Source organism: Sinohyriopsis cumingii, chromosome 7, assembly GCF_028554795.1.
Source record: "Sinohyriopsis cumingii isolate HCF-2022 chromosome 7, ASM2855479v2, whole genome shotgun sequence".
Lineage (NCBI taxonomy): Eukaryota > Metazoa > Mollusca > Bivalvia > Unionida > Unionidae > Sinohyriopsis > Sinohyriopsis cumingii.
Window position 1 is genome coordinate 78,040,515 of NC_142967.1, and position 16,934 is coordinate 78,057,448.

General features: G+C 37.3%; 1 protein-coding gene across 1 annotated transcript in view; it reads left to right on the top strand.

The window, feature by feature from the left end:
- Positions 1-2,162: 2,162 nt before the first annotated feature.
- Positions 2,163-16,934, top strand: part of LOC149795579 (cytochrome P450 26B1-like) — a 30,287-nt gene continuing 15,515 nt past the window's right edge. The window contains exons 1-3 of the mRNA XM_089965414.1: positions 2,163-2,510; positions 10,339-10,833; positions 11,384-11,797. Coding sequence (XP_089821540.1) covers positions 2,331-2,510; positions 10,339-10,833; positions 11,384-11,797 — 1,089 coding nt within the window. The 5' untranslated portion in view covers positions 2,163-2,330. The remainder of the gene's footprint in view (positions 2,511-10,338; positions 10,834-11,383; positions 11,798-16,934) is intronic.

Below are 16,934 nucleotides of genomic sequence, written 5' to 3' on the forward strand. Positions count from 1 at the left end.
AATACCTTCCACAAGTAAAGAATATCACTGGTCCAACAGGCACAAGTCCGAATTCTAAGTCTGACGCCAAATGGACATAACGGAGAGGACTAATAACAAATTAGCACTCTACTTCCTGAATAAGAACATTTTCACTAGAAGGAGACTTCGCAGACAAAAGCAAAATACCTGATAACAAACGACTATGAGAAGCTCCCGTGTTCCTGAATATTGTGATAGCTATAGGATTGGCAACATCACGAATATGTGATATAGAACCTTCCGAAATGATTGTACCATACGTTTCCAAAGTATAATAAGACTAGGGTTTGTTTGACTCAACATATGTTGCTTTCAATACACGACAGTGTCAAGGACCTCTTTGAAATATGAGCAATTGGAATAGCTCTGTCTTTATTCTGTTGCGTATTTTTCTAACCTAATGTGCATTCCCCTTTCGTTTCTCCGTATCTGCATTTGTATTTCCCTTTGCTCCTTTTCTCTTTCTGTCTCTTAATTTGCCACCCCCTTTCTTCTCTCGAAATTTGCATTTTTCTCTTTGGACAAAACTTAAGCGCGCACACACACACACACACACACACACAGATATATATATATATATAGTTATAACTATATATATATATATATATATATATATATATATATATATATATATATATATATATATATATATATATATATAGTTATAACTATATATATATATAGTTATAACTATATATATATAGTATATATATATATATATATATATATATATAGAGAGAGAGAGAGAGAGAGAGAGAGAGAGAGACACACACACACACACACACACACACGCACACACACAAAACAACAACAACATCAATATGCTTTATACATGAAGGTGATGAGGCTTGAACGATATATTCCAGTCCATGAATATTAAATTGTTATGCATCTTTTAATAAATTGATTTCGAAAGTGATATCCATGCAATCTGTTATGTAACATTAAAACCGTCGATAACATCCGGGCATGTCCTTTACATTTTCAAAAGAACCCAAGTCCATTATATTACAGTGTAGTTACATTTATAGGCCGTCGAATAGCATGTGATACAGAGAGAATTGTGACGTGATGGAGTGAAGTGAATTATACGTATATGCGAATGAATGTATCAGTGAAAATTTGTCTTTCATTACTTTTCTTTCTTGTTTTGCAATGAGAGTAAAGTGTCTTGACTAACGACACAACATGGCAGGCTAACCCTAAGAATCGAATTCGGTACTCCTGATTAGTAGTTCAGTAGGCAATCCACTGAGCTAAATGTTACATGTTTGGCAATCGACTGAGCTAAAGGTTACATTATTTGGGGTAAGTATACACTAGACAATTCACTGAGCTAAAGGTTCCATGTTTGGGGGTAAGTATACACTAGGCAATCCACTGAGCTAAAGGGTACATGTTTGGGGGTAAGTATAAACTAGGCAATCCACTGAGCTAAAGGTTACATGTTTGGGGTAAGTATACACTAGGCAATCCACTGAGCTAAAGGTTACGTGTTTGGGGTAAATATACACTAGGCAATCCACTGAGCTAAAGGTTACATGTTTGGGGTAAGTATACACGTTTACCTTACGCCTCTGTTTTAACAAAAGTGGATTTCACCCAAGCTATGTCTTAGAGTTTTCAGATTTATCCTCAAATGTTGTCGTGATTAAAGTTTTCAGTTGGTGGAGCTTTGTGGATTTTTTTGCGGATTTTGTTCTCAAATATAATTGTGACAATGCTTCATCAGTATACAAATCATCATAGCCTGTTCAACTCTCTCTCTCTCTCTCTCTCTCTCTCTGTATCTGCATTTTTGCATTCATTCACCCACCCATCTATTTTTCTTCTCGTACCACCTCTGTAAGGAACATAGATGCCAAATTCTTATCCAGAAGCCAATGAATTTGGCTGTATTGAAAATTACACGTCTTATTGGACATAGCGTGGGTGAGTAGGGTAAGTAATTCAGTGTTTTATTTTCCATGCATTGGCCTTGTAATTTTTGTAAGGCGGTCTAACCTGCACGAGTCAATCAATGGGATTAGCCAATTGTTGAAATATAAAAAAGGCAACAAAAAAACCCAATTAAAACCATTTATTACGTAAACATGCGATGCACTTAATGGAGATATATATTTTTGCATCATGCGTGCAGAGATTAGTCATTGCTGTGGTTAGAGAGATAAATTTAAACATCCTGCGTGAAGTTTTACACACTGCGTGTAGTGATTGCACCTTACATGTAGTGATTACACCCTGCGAAAGATGACCGTGTCACTGTCATATTAACTGTTTTGATTCAATATTATTTAGTAATAGAAAAAATGTTGGAATTTTCCCTGGGTCTGACTCTATGTTGTATCATACTGTTTGAGGTGTTGTATCTTTGCTTTGAAGAATATCGAAAAAGATCTGATACAGCAGGCCGTAAGGGGGTCATTCTGCCACCTGGAAGTCTTGGATTGCCAATTGTGGGGGAGACACTAGATTTCGCAAGAAGAAAGGTAATGTTTTTCATTATTTTTTAAAATATTGTTTGTTAGACGTCGATTGCACAAATAAGTCGTTTTAATTTTATATAAGACAACTCGGATGATTGCGGAATGTTATGCGGTCTATGAGGTGGAGGAAACGTGAGAACATGGACAAAACCACAAACATTTTAGAAGCAATCGCATATTCATATCTGAACAGAGGATCTAACTTGGAACTGCGGAGGTATGTAGCTAGGCGTTTTCACTGCGCATATCAGGTATTTTTACTAGTGGTCTAAAGCGCTTACGGTTACGGATCACTGCCATCTCACTTTTGTTTGCTTGAGTTCGAGTCTCGGGTTCGGCCAGTGTGGGTACGTGTGCAAGTAGTTTCTCGTGGGTCGGTGGTTCTTTTCGGGATTTGTTTTGGTTCTTCCTCCACCAGTTATATTGGCCGCCATGTATAATCTATTTTGTGCTGAAAAATGGCGTTAAACCCTATAACAACAGCAACAACTCAGTTTGAAACTTATGCATACTTTATTTTACATGGCTACGCCTTCATTGCGTATCTTTTAAAGCCTGATTTGTTTCTACGAGAACAATTGTTACATATCCTGTGTGCTTATGTATGTCCCCCACAATCGTCCACCGTGTTCAGAATAAATCCTTCATTTCGCTGTCGACTGCCCAGTATAAAATAATTCGAATAAAACTCATGACGATGGTGATTGTGTTGTGGTGGTAGTGTGGTTGTTGGTGGTGATGTCGATGATGTTTATGGCTTTGGTGGTGGATGTGGTGTTGAGTTTTGCTTTTCTTGTTGTTTATGATGATGATGATTATGGTGTTGCTATTATTGTTTCAGTTGTTGATGCTATTTTATTACTTCTAATATTTCCCAGACCTAGATAAATTTGGTGCGCTCTATACACGGGTAGAAACAGCACTCACAAACGTGAGATTTTTGCATTGGTTTTGACCATGTGTAGCTATATATTGCCGATGAAAAAGGATCTAATTCCCTTTTCCATGGACACATCGTAGCAGCCAACACGGAATAGCCTCTGCGGATGTCGAACCCGCGACGTTTTGATAATGAATCCGATTCTCCACCTGATTTTGATTCCTCGTAAACAAGCTAAACTATCCACATGTAACTGTGATTATAGCTTCGTCAAGTAATAATGTATCATCTATTTGAACAACCTCAAATTCTCATTCTCTTTTTACTACTATTACTACTACTACCTACTACTACTGCTGCTGCTGCTACTACTACTATTGCTGCTGTTGCTAATACTGCTAATATTACTACTACTACCACTGCTGCTACTACTACTACTACTACCGCTGCTGTTGATACTAATACTGCTACTATTACTATTGCTACTACTATCACTACCACCACCACTGCTACTACTACTACTACTACAAATCTGTCACCAGGAGGCAATAGAGTCATTGCTTAGTTCTGCCATCAGTCCGTTGTATTAGCTTTCATTCGTTATTTTAACTGATATGTTCTAATGCAGGTAATTACGTGACATACCGTAGTAATGAACTTGCTGACACATGGTGGAAGGACAAGGTCACCACTCTGATATGCCACCCCCACCCCCACCCCAGCTTAACGAGTAAAATTTACTTTAAATAAAGAGTGATAACAAAAGCAACGGGTGGTTGTTGGACAAGTCCTCCTCCTTCTACAACTGTATATGCATTGATTTTTTTCTTCTTCTTTTTGTTCTGGGAAATATTCATAAAAATGTGATATTGTTCAGTGTTGTGTTTATATTGAAGACGGGTGAGTTTTTAAGCACTGTTTAGAGGTGTATGTGTGTGTGTGTGTGTGTGTGTGTGTGTGTGTTGGATTTTTAACGTAGGTTTAACAATTTTTCAGTCATATCGCTACGATGTCTGCAATGTGGCAGTTTATAGTGATGCCTAGCACCGGAGCATCATGCCGCTGACATGTAGCACGATGTCCCACCCAGTCACATTATCCTGACACCAGGCCGACCAGTCCTAACACTAACCTCTTAATGCTGAGCGCCAAGCGAGACAGTTGTTAGTACCATTTTTGTAAGTCTTTAGTATGACTTGGCCGAGGATCGAACCCACGACCTCCCGCATCCGAGGCCACCGAATTGGTCACTGTTTAGGTGAAAGTGATAGTATATTTTGTCATGTAAATTTAATTATACAACTATTATCCCGAAAGGTTTATCTTACATATAAGCACACACTGACCACTGAGGCACATACAAAAAATGAAATGTGTTTCAATTTTTTTCCCCTTATAGAACCAATTTTCACTATTAATAAGTCTGTCTGCCAATTTGTCTCTATATATGTCTTTGCATGTATGTGAGCACGGCGTTTGGAAATAAATGTTTGAACAAGTTCGAAATGATATTGAACTTAAAATTTTCTTCCATCGCTTTAAAATTACTTTCTCTCTCTATACGTATATTTAAAAAAATGATTAACGCGAGGGGCACTTGTCAGCGCGAGGCCCGATTTGTCCAAATAGGCCCTATGTTTGTATTGTATGTATGTATGTATGTATGTATGTATGTATGTATGTATGTATGTATGTATGTATGTATGTATGTATGTATGTATGTATGCATGCATGCAAGTATGTATGTATGTATGCATGTATGTATGCTTGCAGGCGTGTGTGTATGTATATAGGTAATGTGTATACTCATATATATATATATATATATATATATATATATATATATATATATAGGTAATATGCATACTTAAGTCGTACATTTACCCATAAAATATCTGCATATCTGATGCTGTTGAGTTCACTGGTCTTCCTCAGGGAGAAGCTCCGGTCAGTGTCCTTGATGGTCATGGGTCATCGCTGTCCAGATAAAAAGAAAAAAGGCCCCAAGCAGACATATTTACGGAGTGGTGTATAGGAAAAGCAAATTCGCAACTATTTATTAAACCGCATTATCAGTGCAGAGGTGAATCTGTGCAGAGGAGAACAGTTGTTAAGAGGAGTAAACTATACTTGTTTGTTTTCCTCATTTTGTGTGATACAATTCTAATTACTATGTCAACATAAGTAGGTATTTAGTAGGTGGAAACCTTTCCAAAATCGAGTGGATTGTACTGGAAAACCTTAATGACTGAGATTAGTTACTCCGTGTAAGATGTGGATTTTACACTTACGTAAGTAGATATTTATAATTTTGTATATTGAGTCTCAGAATGATAAAATAAATTTGTGGCAAAAATAAAATCTAATAACTATACTGTATTTATTATATACAGCTGGAATTTATAATGGGAGAGACAAGGATTTAATGAGATGCATAGATTTGATTAGTTTGACTGAACTACAAAAATTGGTGCCGTCTGTCTTTTATGAACAGTTTCAATCTCATTTAAATTCAATCTCATTTAAATTTAAATCTCATTTAAATTTTGACAATTTAGCACGTGAAATCGAGATATGCTTTATTATGTAGCTATCGCATGTTATTACTCGACACACCCTCGTCATCAAGAATACAGAGTTAAAACTAGACAGAGAAATAAAATGGAAAAAGATGACACTTTTTCCCCAACATTTGCTTTGCTATAAGTATACAAACAACCAAAATGTACAATAGAGCATGTCTGGTAAAGCACAAGATAAAATCATGTAACTGACCGTTTTCATTCGTGTACTTTTGCATGTCTAAATAGCATCTAAGTAATAGATGACAAAACGATGATAATATGTTAAGAAAGTCCACTAGCGATCTTCAATATTCTTCCTCAAATCGAACTTTTAAATATTTGTCTTAATGCGTGGTTCGTAATAGTCACTTAAAACTGAACATGTAACAGAAATCAAAGATTAAAATAAAGCCATAATTCCAGGAATTGTCCTGAAAATATTATTGTTTTATCTCTGATTTAGAGGAAAAATCTTGGTAACTTTTTTGACGATTAATGGATTTTAAATTATACTTTTTCGTCTACCTTGAGTCATTTTCCTCTTGAGATTGTTTTCATTTTCGTCTGAAATGGTGGCAGGAAGGGAAATTTTTGGGATTATTTCCGATTGCATCGAAAACACGTCTGATTCAGAGAAAATTTAGCTTTACCGAATGCTTATTTTCTTTAGGCTATTTCGCCATCTTGTGAGCAGAAGGGGGAAAAGTGGAGTAAAAATTGAATTACGAATATCAAATTTACTTTTTGCAAATTTTTATCTGTCCGTGCTTAGTTTGGACCGACCTGCTTTAGACCTAATATCAGAATGTCTTGGATCTGGATAAACTGCGGTTCTGCAGCCTGTAATTTTTGGCCAAACAAATCTAGATTAAAATTAAGATTTAGGCTTTTTTTCTAACTTCAGTAGGAAGTCTATAGTACTTTGTATCACTGAAGAGCTACATCTTTCATCTTTTCTGTAATACCATCTACTTTTGGGTTCTTCGTGAATAATTATGACCCCACATAACCCCCAAATGGGATACTACCGTATATACTCGTTTATCAGTCGAGTCGACCTGAAATTGCACAGACCCAGATGTACCGTCGCATAATGCGCATACCGATCGGGTCTGTGCAGTTTGTTTAGCGTAATCAGTAGAGCAAGCAACATAGACCCCTACCTGCATTGTGCTACTGCAGGTCAGGGTCTTTGTGGTTTGCAGTTCGACTCGTCTAATATCCGACTACATACGGTACCTGATAACGCCAAATGGTGGCTTGTGGAGATAATGAGTTGAAGTACCAACTTGGAGGCCATTGTCGACTCGTCATACATGAAATGTCAGTTGAAGTTCTTTATTTTTTTTTCTTCTTCAAATTATAGTGATGGAGGTATAAAGAGGATAGACACTGAAGGATCATCATCACCATGCCAGTCTTTCTACTGACTGACTGTCTATATTCTCCCTCTCAGTTAATCTAAACGGTTTAATGGAGATCCGTTCCACCGAGCTAACCCGTCTCTCTCCGCCAAGGGTCTTATTGCAAAAATGACCGTGTCCATCTAAACTGTATTGTCATGGTGTCGGGGGCTGTTCCATGAGTATTTAAAACTGATTTGTGAGAAGAACGTTACAAAAAAAAAAAATATACGGTCGGTGGCTTAGCGTCTTTTTGACGCCACCTGCTCCTAAAATAAAACTCTGTAACCATCAACATTTATTCAGTTTTTAACTCTTCACAGGAATAAAAAATACAATATGGCTGTTTGCCAGAATTGAATTATTAATATTACAGATAGATATAAAACATTCACACAGAGAAACTCGCATAAAGAGTTTCCTAAATGGATTAAATACAAGAAACTTGTATAAACATTATGTCAACATGAAACATGGAAACTGTCGATGACTGACACGTTGCTATTTAACTCCCATTCAGTACTGTATACATGTAATGCGTAGACCGAGGCTCGACGTTGCATAATGAGACTGCAAATCAGCATCCACCTGTTCGGTGTGCTTCTTATTTCATACGAAGAAATCGATCGAACAAATCGATCACCATATACTTGCCAAGCATTATACACGTTTGCTGATAATGCATTTGCAAATAAGGTATTGTTCTCTACGATTGTCTCAAATGAGATGAACTCTATATGATCCATAGCAAGCGTTTGTTTGTTCAGAAATTCGAGACGTAGATCAGATATATGCTGGTAATCACTCCCTGTTTCCGTACCAATATGTTCAAGCGTGCAGATAAACTAAATGCTGGTGGGGATAGACAAGTCGATAGTTCAGGAGTTGAAATACAGCGGACGGCTATCTACTACAAGTCTTTCAAAGCATAGCTATATTGCCATTGAGCAAGACGCGTTCTTTTGATGTAAGACATAGTCTATTTTAAAGGAAAGAAATAACCAATTGCTGGTCTTTAAATGGAGTCATTTTCATTTCAGACCTGATACTGAATAATTCAATTAAGAAATGCAAGGTTTTACTTAAGTACCATCATTTCCACTCTTTGCAGTCTGCAAGAATGAGAGCTAAAACTGTTCTTTGACATACTCGAAGCCAGTTTTTAAACTGACTATAATATGTCCAAGCCAAAGGACCGACTATCAGTCGCTTGCAAGTGTTAATACCGTTGATACGCTAGACAGTCCTTGTTAGCAGCAAATCACCGTTCGTTGTACAGTGTTATCACCAAATAAGTAAAATGAAGGTCTTTATATTATATTGTAACTATGCAAAGGACACTATTTTGTTGTTGTTGCTGCTGTTGTTGGGGCAGGTGTCCTTTGCATAATGTAAAAGACGTCAATTAAAAGAAAATGAAGGGATTCTCAAATGTTATCCTTATGAAATGATATTCTTTTACTAAGAACTGTACAATTAAGTAAACTGTTTAATTCATTCCTCCATCCTGCTATATGTTGACTTTCATCTATCTTTTGTTTCGACTCTTAAACTAAGTAACAGAAAAAGTAAAATCAGCAAGTTTAATAAAATCCAACAAAATAATTTATATTTCAAGAATACAAAACGAAAAGTTGAAGAGAAATTACAGTATTGCGAATTAAATCACAAATAATCCATAAAGTTTAGCCACAAGTCAATATATAGTTTTCAGAATGAATTTGTACAGTGTTCCGGATGAATTACAATCATGAATGTGCTGATGTACAATATTCTTGATTGTTCCAATGTACCAATATTTTTATGTAACACATTTATATAATCCAGAATGTCTTTGAATGCGCCCTCACTAGTCCCAAAAAGTGTTTAAGTCCAAGAGTTAATGAGCACTTTGTAATTGCAATGAATAGTTTTGAGAAAAAAATCCTTTCAGATTATAACTGAACACAACTAGAACTGATCCAAGATTCCTCAGAGACTGATAGTGAGATAGGAATGAATAATTTTGTTTATCAGAACCTGTATAAAATCCTAAAATACAATACGACGACCAGGAAGTGGATCATACGTTCGCTTCCAGAATTTTCTAAGGTCTCAAGGCCATGTCAACATGTTTACAGATATATTCTTAAGTACATCCCACAAACATAGATAAAAGTTAGCTATCAAAACATTTGTTTAAAAATTACCATTAGCTTAAACTGCAGCCTATAATCATGGATAAAGGTGAAGCATACAATATAGATATACATAACACTATCTATCTAATAAAAACTTGGAAAAAAGCGATAATTTGTAACTTGCATCTGATTTAATGAAACAAAAGTTTATTTAGACTAATTTAAATAAAAACGAACTATGCGCATGGTTTTTGATTTTGTAGAGAAACGTCATATGGAGAAATGAAAATGACCACGATTCGATCCATTACAGTTCTCGCTGTATGGGCATTCGGCCTGCTAAGGTATTCCAGGCGCAACATTTAACTGAGCTTTTTCGGAAGACTGTCAAATGGGTCATAGCGCGTAGAGTCGTACTTTACGGCTTTCGCCTCGAATATTAGTTCCCTGGACTTTCAAAATTCATTACTGCATTGAAACCAGCTCAGTCTACTTTGCCAAGAAAATGTTACAAACATTAAAAATATAATAAGAGAGAACGAATTAGTAATACGATTCATGATTAAGTCCACGATGATAGTATGACTTTACAAAACATTGTTTCCAAAAATACAGTCAACGATATTGAAAGGAGTCATTGCCTGTCGTAAAGATCATGATTATTAAGGAACCAATCTGCCTAAAGATGGCGTAAACGAAATTATTGTAGCTATTAACCTCTATTTCGTAGCCACATGTAACAAGAAACCATATTTTCCAGATGACAGAAGTGACTGCCTAAAACAGGTTGGATAGGACAATGTTCCTGAATCCTTTAGACTCTGTTTGCACAATTTTGAAAACATGTTCTTTATCCTGTTTCAGGTAAATTTCTTTCGAGAAAAACACCGCAAATATGGTCCGGTTTTTAAGACACATTTATTTGGCAAACCATTGATCAGGGTTTACGGTGCTGAGAATGTTTGCACAATTATTCAGGGAGAAAACAAAATCGTACAGTCAAGTTACCCAAGGTCCATCAAAGCTATTATGGGTCCCAATGCTCTTAGCCAGTCTCAAGGACACACACATAAAACGCGGAAGGCCATCCTTATGAAGTTCCTCTCAAAAGAATTTCTGGAAAATCACATTCCCGCCTTCCGCCAAACAATCATACGAAGGATGAAGCTGTGGTGTGAGCAGCCCTGTGTGGATCTGTATAAAGAAAGTCGTCTGCTATTTGTGGAGCTGAGTGTTAGATTTCTGATAGACATGAATGTGACAGAGAAACACATTTTGGGTATCAAGAACGAACTGGACATCATTACAGAAAATTTGTTTGTTTTGCCCATATATATTCCAGGTTTTGGATACTATAAGGTAAGTATCAACGTCTAGACCTCTCGTATTTTTCCCTGAGGTTATGCTATCGGACACTTTATTCTTGGTAGACTTTGTTCATGTTTCATGATTAACTAAACAAACAAAAAGCCCACACCACGACTACGATAGCAACATAAAATAGATACGTTGTTTGCCTGTTTTAAGACCGTGTATAATAGTATTCTTTCTTTATTATATATATGAAACTGAAACGGTTCAAAGAAACTTGGATTGTAAGATTATTACACTATTATCAGCGAATATACCCAATAGGAGCCATGCGCGATAACTGAGTTGACCATATACAGATAAAACGTGAATTCCGAACGTTTTATCTTAATTGCTTTTATATAGCAAATATCTGTTATCATCACACAGAGAATGAATTTAGTTTCCGGATTTTGCACTTAAAATCTAACTGACAATTATGAACTACTTGCATGTCTTTTCAAGCACATATTTCTACAGAATGCAGGTAATTAACATAAGACGTAGACAGTTTTGCAATAGAATCCTTGATGTTAGTCAGAAGACTGTTTCATTTCAGGCATTTGAAGCTAAAAGGCGATTAAAAGCCTTGTTGAATCGAATTCTTCAAAATGTGGGAAAATCCTCAAAAAGTCAGCAGTCGGTCTTGGAAGCATACGGAACCTGTATCGAGAGCGACGCTAACCTAAAGGTTAACAATGAACTACTGGATTCTATATTCGAGCTTCTCTTCACTGGTTCAGAGAGTATTAGCACAGCCGGGTTCACAGTGATGTACATGCTAGCCAAGTACCCAAATATGCTGAAGAATATCAGAGAAAGCCTTACCACACAACTGGAACTCCCGGAAAGCTCAAGTTTTGCCAAGACTAGGAAGATGACCTATATAGACGCTGTTGTCAAGGAGACCCTTCGAATGCTGCCACCTGTTGGTGGGGCATTTCGAACAATTCTCCAGGACTTCGAGCTAGATGTAAGTAACAAGGACCCGTTCTGATCAGCGATGCGAAATATATTATGAAATTTTTATAACTTTTCCATCTTCATGAAATGTGCTTTATTCTTTAATCGATGGTTTCTAACAGTTCTTTATAGTTTCCAATAAGAGTTGATCCTCTTGTTTTGTTGTTGAGTGTACAAATGCAGCCACTGCTTATAATGCCTCAGATATATATTAAAGTTTATCCCGATTACTATTCCGCTATTTTGCCTTTGTACACGCTGAAGAAGAATATCGGTTCTAGCTTGTGATAGGTAGCACATGTCCAAATTCTAACAGGACTCACGTTGATATTGTCTCGAAATGGTTAAAATCATTGCCAAGCTCCATATTAAACGTCACTATAATTGCCGTTATTACGTAATATTCACGTTCCTATTATTGCCGTTGTTACATACTCTCTATGTTCCTATAATTACCCTTATTACTTACTATTTACGTCCTTATAATTGACATTGTTACGTGCTATTTACGCATATAATTGTTCTAATCTTGTTTGTGCAAGAGCTATGTTCTTGAAAACATTTGGTCATTTGTGAGTAGTGAAAGGGGTGAGATTAGCGTCAATGGGAATTAGCATTAAAACACCCCCTGGGCGAGATTAGCGTCAATAGAAATTTAACATTAACCACCCTGGGCGAGATTAGCGTCAATGGAAATTTAACATGGGCAAAAAACCCTGGGTAAGATTAGCGTCAATGGAATTTAACATTGGAGAAAGGAATAAAAAGGAAATATTGAGATTAGCGTCAAAGGCATTCGAACAATGGAAAAAAAAAATATCGATTCTAGGGACAAAGGCAATTGAACATGGGGAATAGAGTTTGGGTCTGTCTAGGGACAAGGGGAATTGAACATGGGAATAAAGTGTGGGTTTGTCTAGGGACAAAGGGGAATTGAACATGTTAGAAAAAAACTACTTTAGGGACAAAGGGAATTGAACATGGGATTTTTTTTTTGAAAAAAAATTTTTTTTAAAGGGGTAGGCAATTGAAAAGTCATTCTCTTTTCGAGAAATATGGCTGGCCCTGAAAAGGGCCTTTGGTTTCTTCTTCTTCTTCTGCTTCTAATTTCTTCTTTTTCTCCACCAACTTCTTATTTTCTCACCGACACTCTTTTTCTTCTTTTTTTTCTCCTCCTCTTCTTTCTTCTCTTCCTCCTCCTCTTCTTTCTTCCTCTTCTCATTTTCTTCTTCTTTTTCAATTTTTTCATTCCATTTTCGTATTCTTATCCTTTCCTCTTCATCCTCCTTCTCCTCCTTTATTTCCTTCATCACACCACTTATCATGTCCTTTGCTTTTCTTAAGTTGTTAATCTCCATTTTTACTCTATGCGGACTATAAGAATAGTGGTCTTCATTGAGTCGTACTAGCATTTGTTCTATCATGCCCAAATTGTCAAGGACGTCTTGCAATGTTTGAAATTTATCGAGGTGGTTCGAAGCCATCTTCTCTGTAGAATGGTTTGAACGACGAATACTGTGGGTTCTTATACGAAAAGCGTGGACGTGAAGGAAAACATCCCCCTAAAACATAAAATTGATATTACCTAGATCATGACCTAACATCGTGCGGACGTGAAAGAAAACATCCCCTACTTTTCTCATTTCATATAATATACTATCCACATAAGTGAAGCAACAATAAACAAACCCCAAATCTACTATTTACACACGCAAATCATTAAAACAAAATCCATAATCTACTATCCACACAATCGTACGTGAGCGGTTACAAAACCCAAACTATACTCTCCATATACGCTAAGAAACAATAAACAAAATCCATAATCTACTATCCACACAATCGTACGTGAGCGGTTACAAAACCCAAACTATACTCTCCACATACGCTAAGAAACAATAAACAAAATTCATAATCTACTATCCACACAATCGTACGTAAGCGGTTACAAAACCCAAACTATACTCTTCACATACGCTAAGAAACAATAAAGAAACCCATAATCTACCATTCACACAAACTTACGTGAGCAGTTACAAACACAAACACACAAACACATACACTCGCACTATGAAAAAAGAGATAGTGTTTATATTCACACTACTCTACCTACACACACACACACACACACACACACACACACACACACACACACACACATTGGCAAATGGATGGTTATTTCTTTTCTAGAGTATTGGGTAGCCCTGAAAAGGGCTGTTTTTTTTTTGAACTTCATGGACACCTGGTTAATGGTGGCACCTTCCAGGCCTGGCGCCACATACACATCTTGTTCCCCAGTTGCTTTTTACTTTTTGGGGGGAGAGAGCAGAGGCAGGAATCCCAATTTTCGGTTTCTGGGATTCTGAAATTTCTTCTTCTTTTCTCCTTTTCCTCCTCCTCTTCTTTGTATCTTCTCTCCTCCTCTTCTTTGTATCTTCTCTCCTCTTCTTTGTATCTTCTTTCCTCCTCTTCTTTGTATCTTCTCTCCTCCTCTTCTTTATTTCTTCTTTCCTCCTCCTCTCTCATCCTTCCTTCTTCCACAATGGCCTCCGTGGCCAGTACGTTCAACAGGCGCCTGGCATATTCCAGATGAACATGAAGTTCCAACAGTTTCGCCAGTCTCGTGTTCATTCTGGTGTTGATCAATCAACAAGGGTAGCTGGACTGCCGAACGAGTTTCAATTTATACTAAAACTGCGGACGTGAAGGAAAACATCCCCCTAAAAAACATAAAATTGATCTTACCTAGATCATGACCAAAAAACAACGCGCGGACCTAAAAGAAACACTCACTCACTTTTTTATACTACCCATTCCTATTCTAAAAATTTTTTTCATTAATCACTCCAATATACTATTCACAATCGCAAAGCAATTCAATCAAACCCCCCAAATCTACTCTCCCCACACGTCAAACAGCCAAAAAAAAAACATGATCTTAATCTACTATCCACACCAACGTACGTGAGATGTTACAAACACAAACACATAAACACATACCCTCATACTATAAAAAAGGGTTAGTGTTTATATTCACACTACTCTACCTACACACATTGGCAAATTGATTGTTATTTCTCTTCTAGAGTATTGGGGTAGCCCTGAAAAGGGCTGGTTTTTTTTTTTGTTTGCTATGGCAATCTTTAAGTTTCTAAGAATGCGATGTCCTCTGAGGATAGACTTTCTGGCGATAGGTCTGCTTCTTCGGAAAGAGAAGAAGAACTCTTTGGTGTCGATACGACAATCGACAAAGCCTCTCTCAGGTTCAGGTTCCTGCTGCTGTTGCTGCTGCTGTTGTTGTTGTTGCTGCTGTCTCTGAAGTCTGTACTTCTCTGTCCATTCTTCTTTCTCCCTGTTCACTTCTTCTCTGAAGAGTTCTTCTATCAAGTCTTCAGTGACTTTTAGCATTCTCACATTCTCTATCTCTTCTGGCTTCGGTATCAGACTGTGTCTGACCCTATGCAAATTCACGTAGGCTTCGTTTAGCTTAGCTAGTTTGGAGCACATCTTCGTAGGAGGATGAGTCGACAATGGATGGTTAGACTGGAAACAACCCGGTTCTTAAAGTCAAAGCGCGGACGTGAAGGAAAACATCCCTCACGGTTTTCGAGCCGCAATGTTCAATGAGTGTCATGAGAGGGATAGTAAGAAGTCAAAGAGCATGAATCAAACATTCTTATAGTCAAACAAATCACAAAGGCATTTTTTCAAAACACATCATTTTTTATTCAAAAATCACTTAACACTAACCAACAACTCTAACATTTTTTAACAATAATCCAACAATATAACATCAAACATTTTTTTCAATTTACATTCTACTTTAAACAGGGTTGGCAAAGTTGTGAATGAAATTGTGATTTCCACTGTTGCAAGTCATTGAGTCATGGATGGACACTACGTTTCCTAGCTTAAGACAACAAAATAAGCATACTAGTAAAAAAATCAACGATTTACTTTCTCATCGTTTCTAGAAAAATCACGATCAAAATAAGTCACTAAATGTTCTTTTGCTGATAATAAGTGATCAATTTCGATCTCGACTTTCTCTTTGAATTTGTCAAAGAGGGTTTTGATGTAATGGATGTCTCGAGTCGTTAATGGAGGACAGAAATGTTCACGCAAGTCTTTATACCACCAACGTAACACGTCTTTTTTAAACAGACTCCAAGCTTCGTTCAGATATTGGTTGAATTTTTCTTCTTGACTGATGTTTTGACATCCATAGTAATCATGCTTCATCCATGTCGTAATTGTGTCTGCCAGGTATGTAGCACAGTAGGAGACCAATTGCTGTTCTTGTTCTGGCCATCTCGACTTGATCAAGATGTCCTTTTCGTCTTTGTGTTGGGATTCTCCTTCCACGGTCTCCTCACATTCCCTCTTCAAAGCTTCTCCACTAGGTAAAGAGGGATAACAGTCTTCCATGGCTTCTAGTAATCTAGAATGACTTCTCTCAAACTGTTGATTTCTATGGTATTATCGAATTCTGCATACAGGATGACGTTCAACGTTACATCATCATCACCGATTCTGTTTCCGAACTGAATTTCCACACGAATCTGGCCGGATTTTATAGGGTGGAAATGTCCCTCGTCGCTGCCTTGGTCTGGAGTGAAATCAAAAGCCCACAAAGCATAGCCTCCGTCATAATCGTCGTACGTAATGCCGTGACTGGTGTTGGTTCCTAACTGTCCCGTGGCTTCGTACAAGGACAAGTACGATCTCAAGTAATTCTTCTTCTCAAAGTCAGGTTCGAAAGGTCGGGTACACAAGGTCTTGCCATCGCGACTGACTTCAATCTTGGACACGTTGAAGTGATGAAAGTTGAAAGGATTTTTAGTGATAGCTCCGTTGAAGGCTTCATTCGAGACCATACCAAGGATCAAACGTTTGGGTAGCTGTCCTTGGAACAGATGATCTTCGATCATGGATCGCTGTCCCCTAGGAATGGTGAAAGTTTTCACTTCTACGCGTCGGATCGGATACTTGGCGGTCGTTCTGCTCAACGTCTGACTGATGTCGTTACCTACTTTAGGTAACACTTCCACACGACGTACGTAGAGTCTGGCTTCTTGGATTTTGGTTTTGTACTCGCCAGCATCAGCCAATAAATGGAAAGCAGTACTGCTCCGATTCAGTCTCAG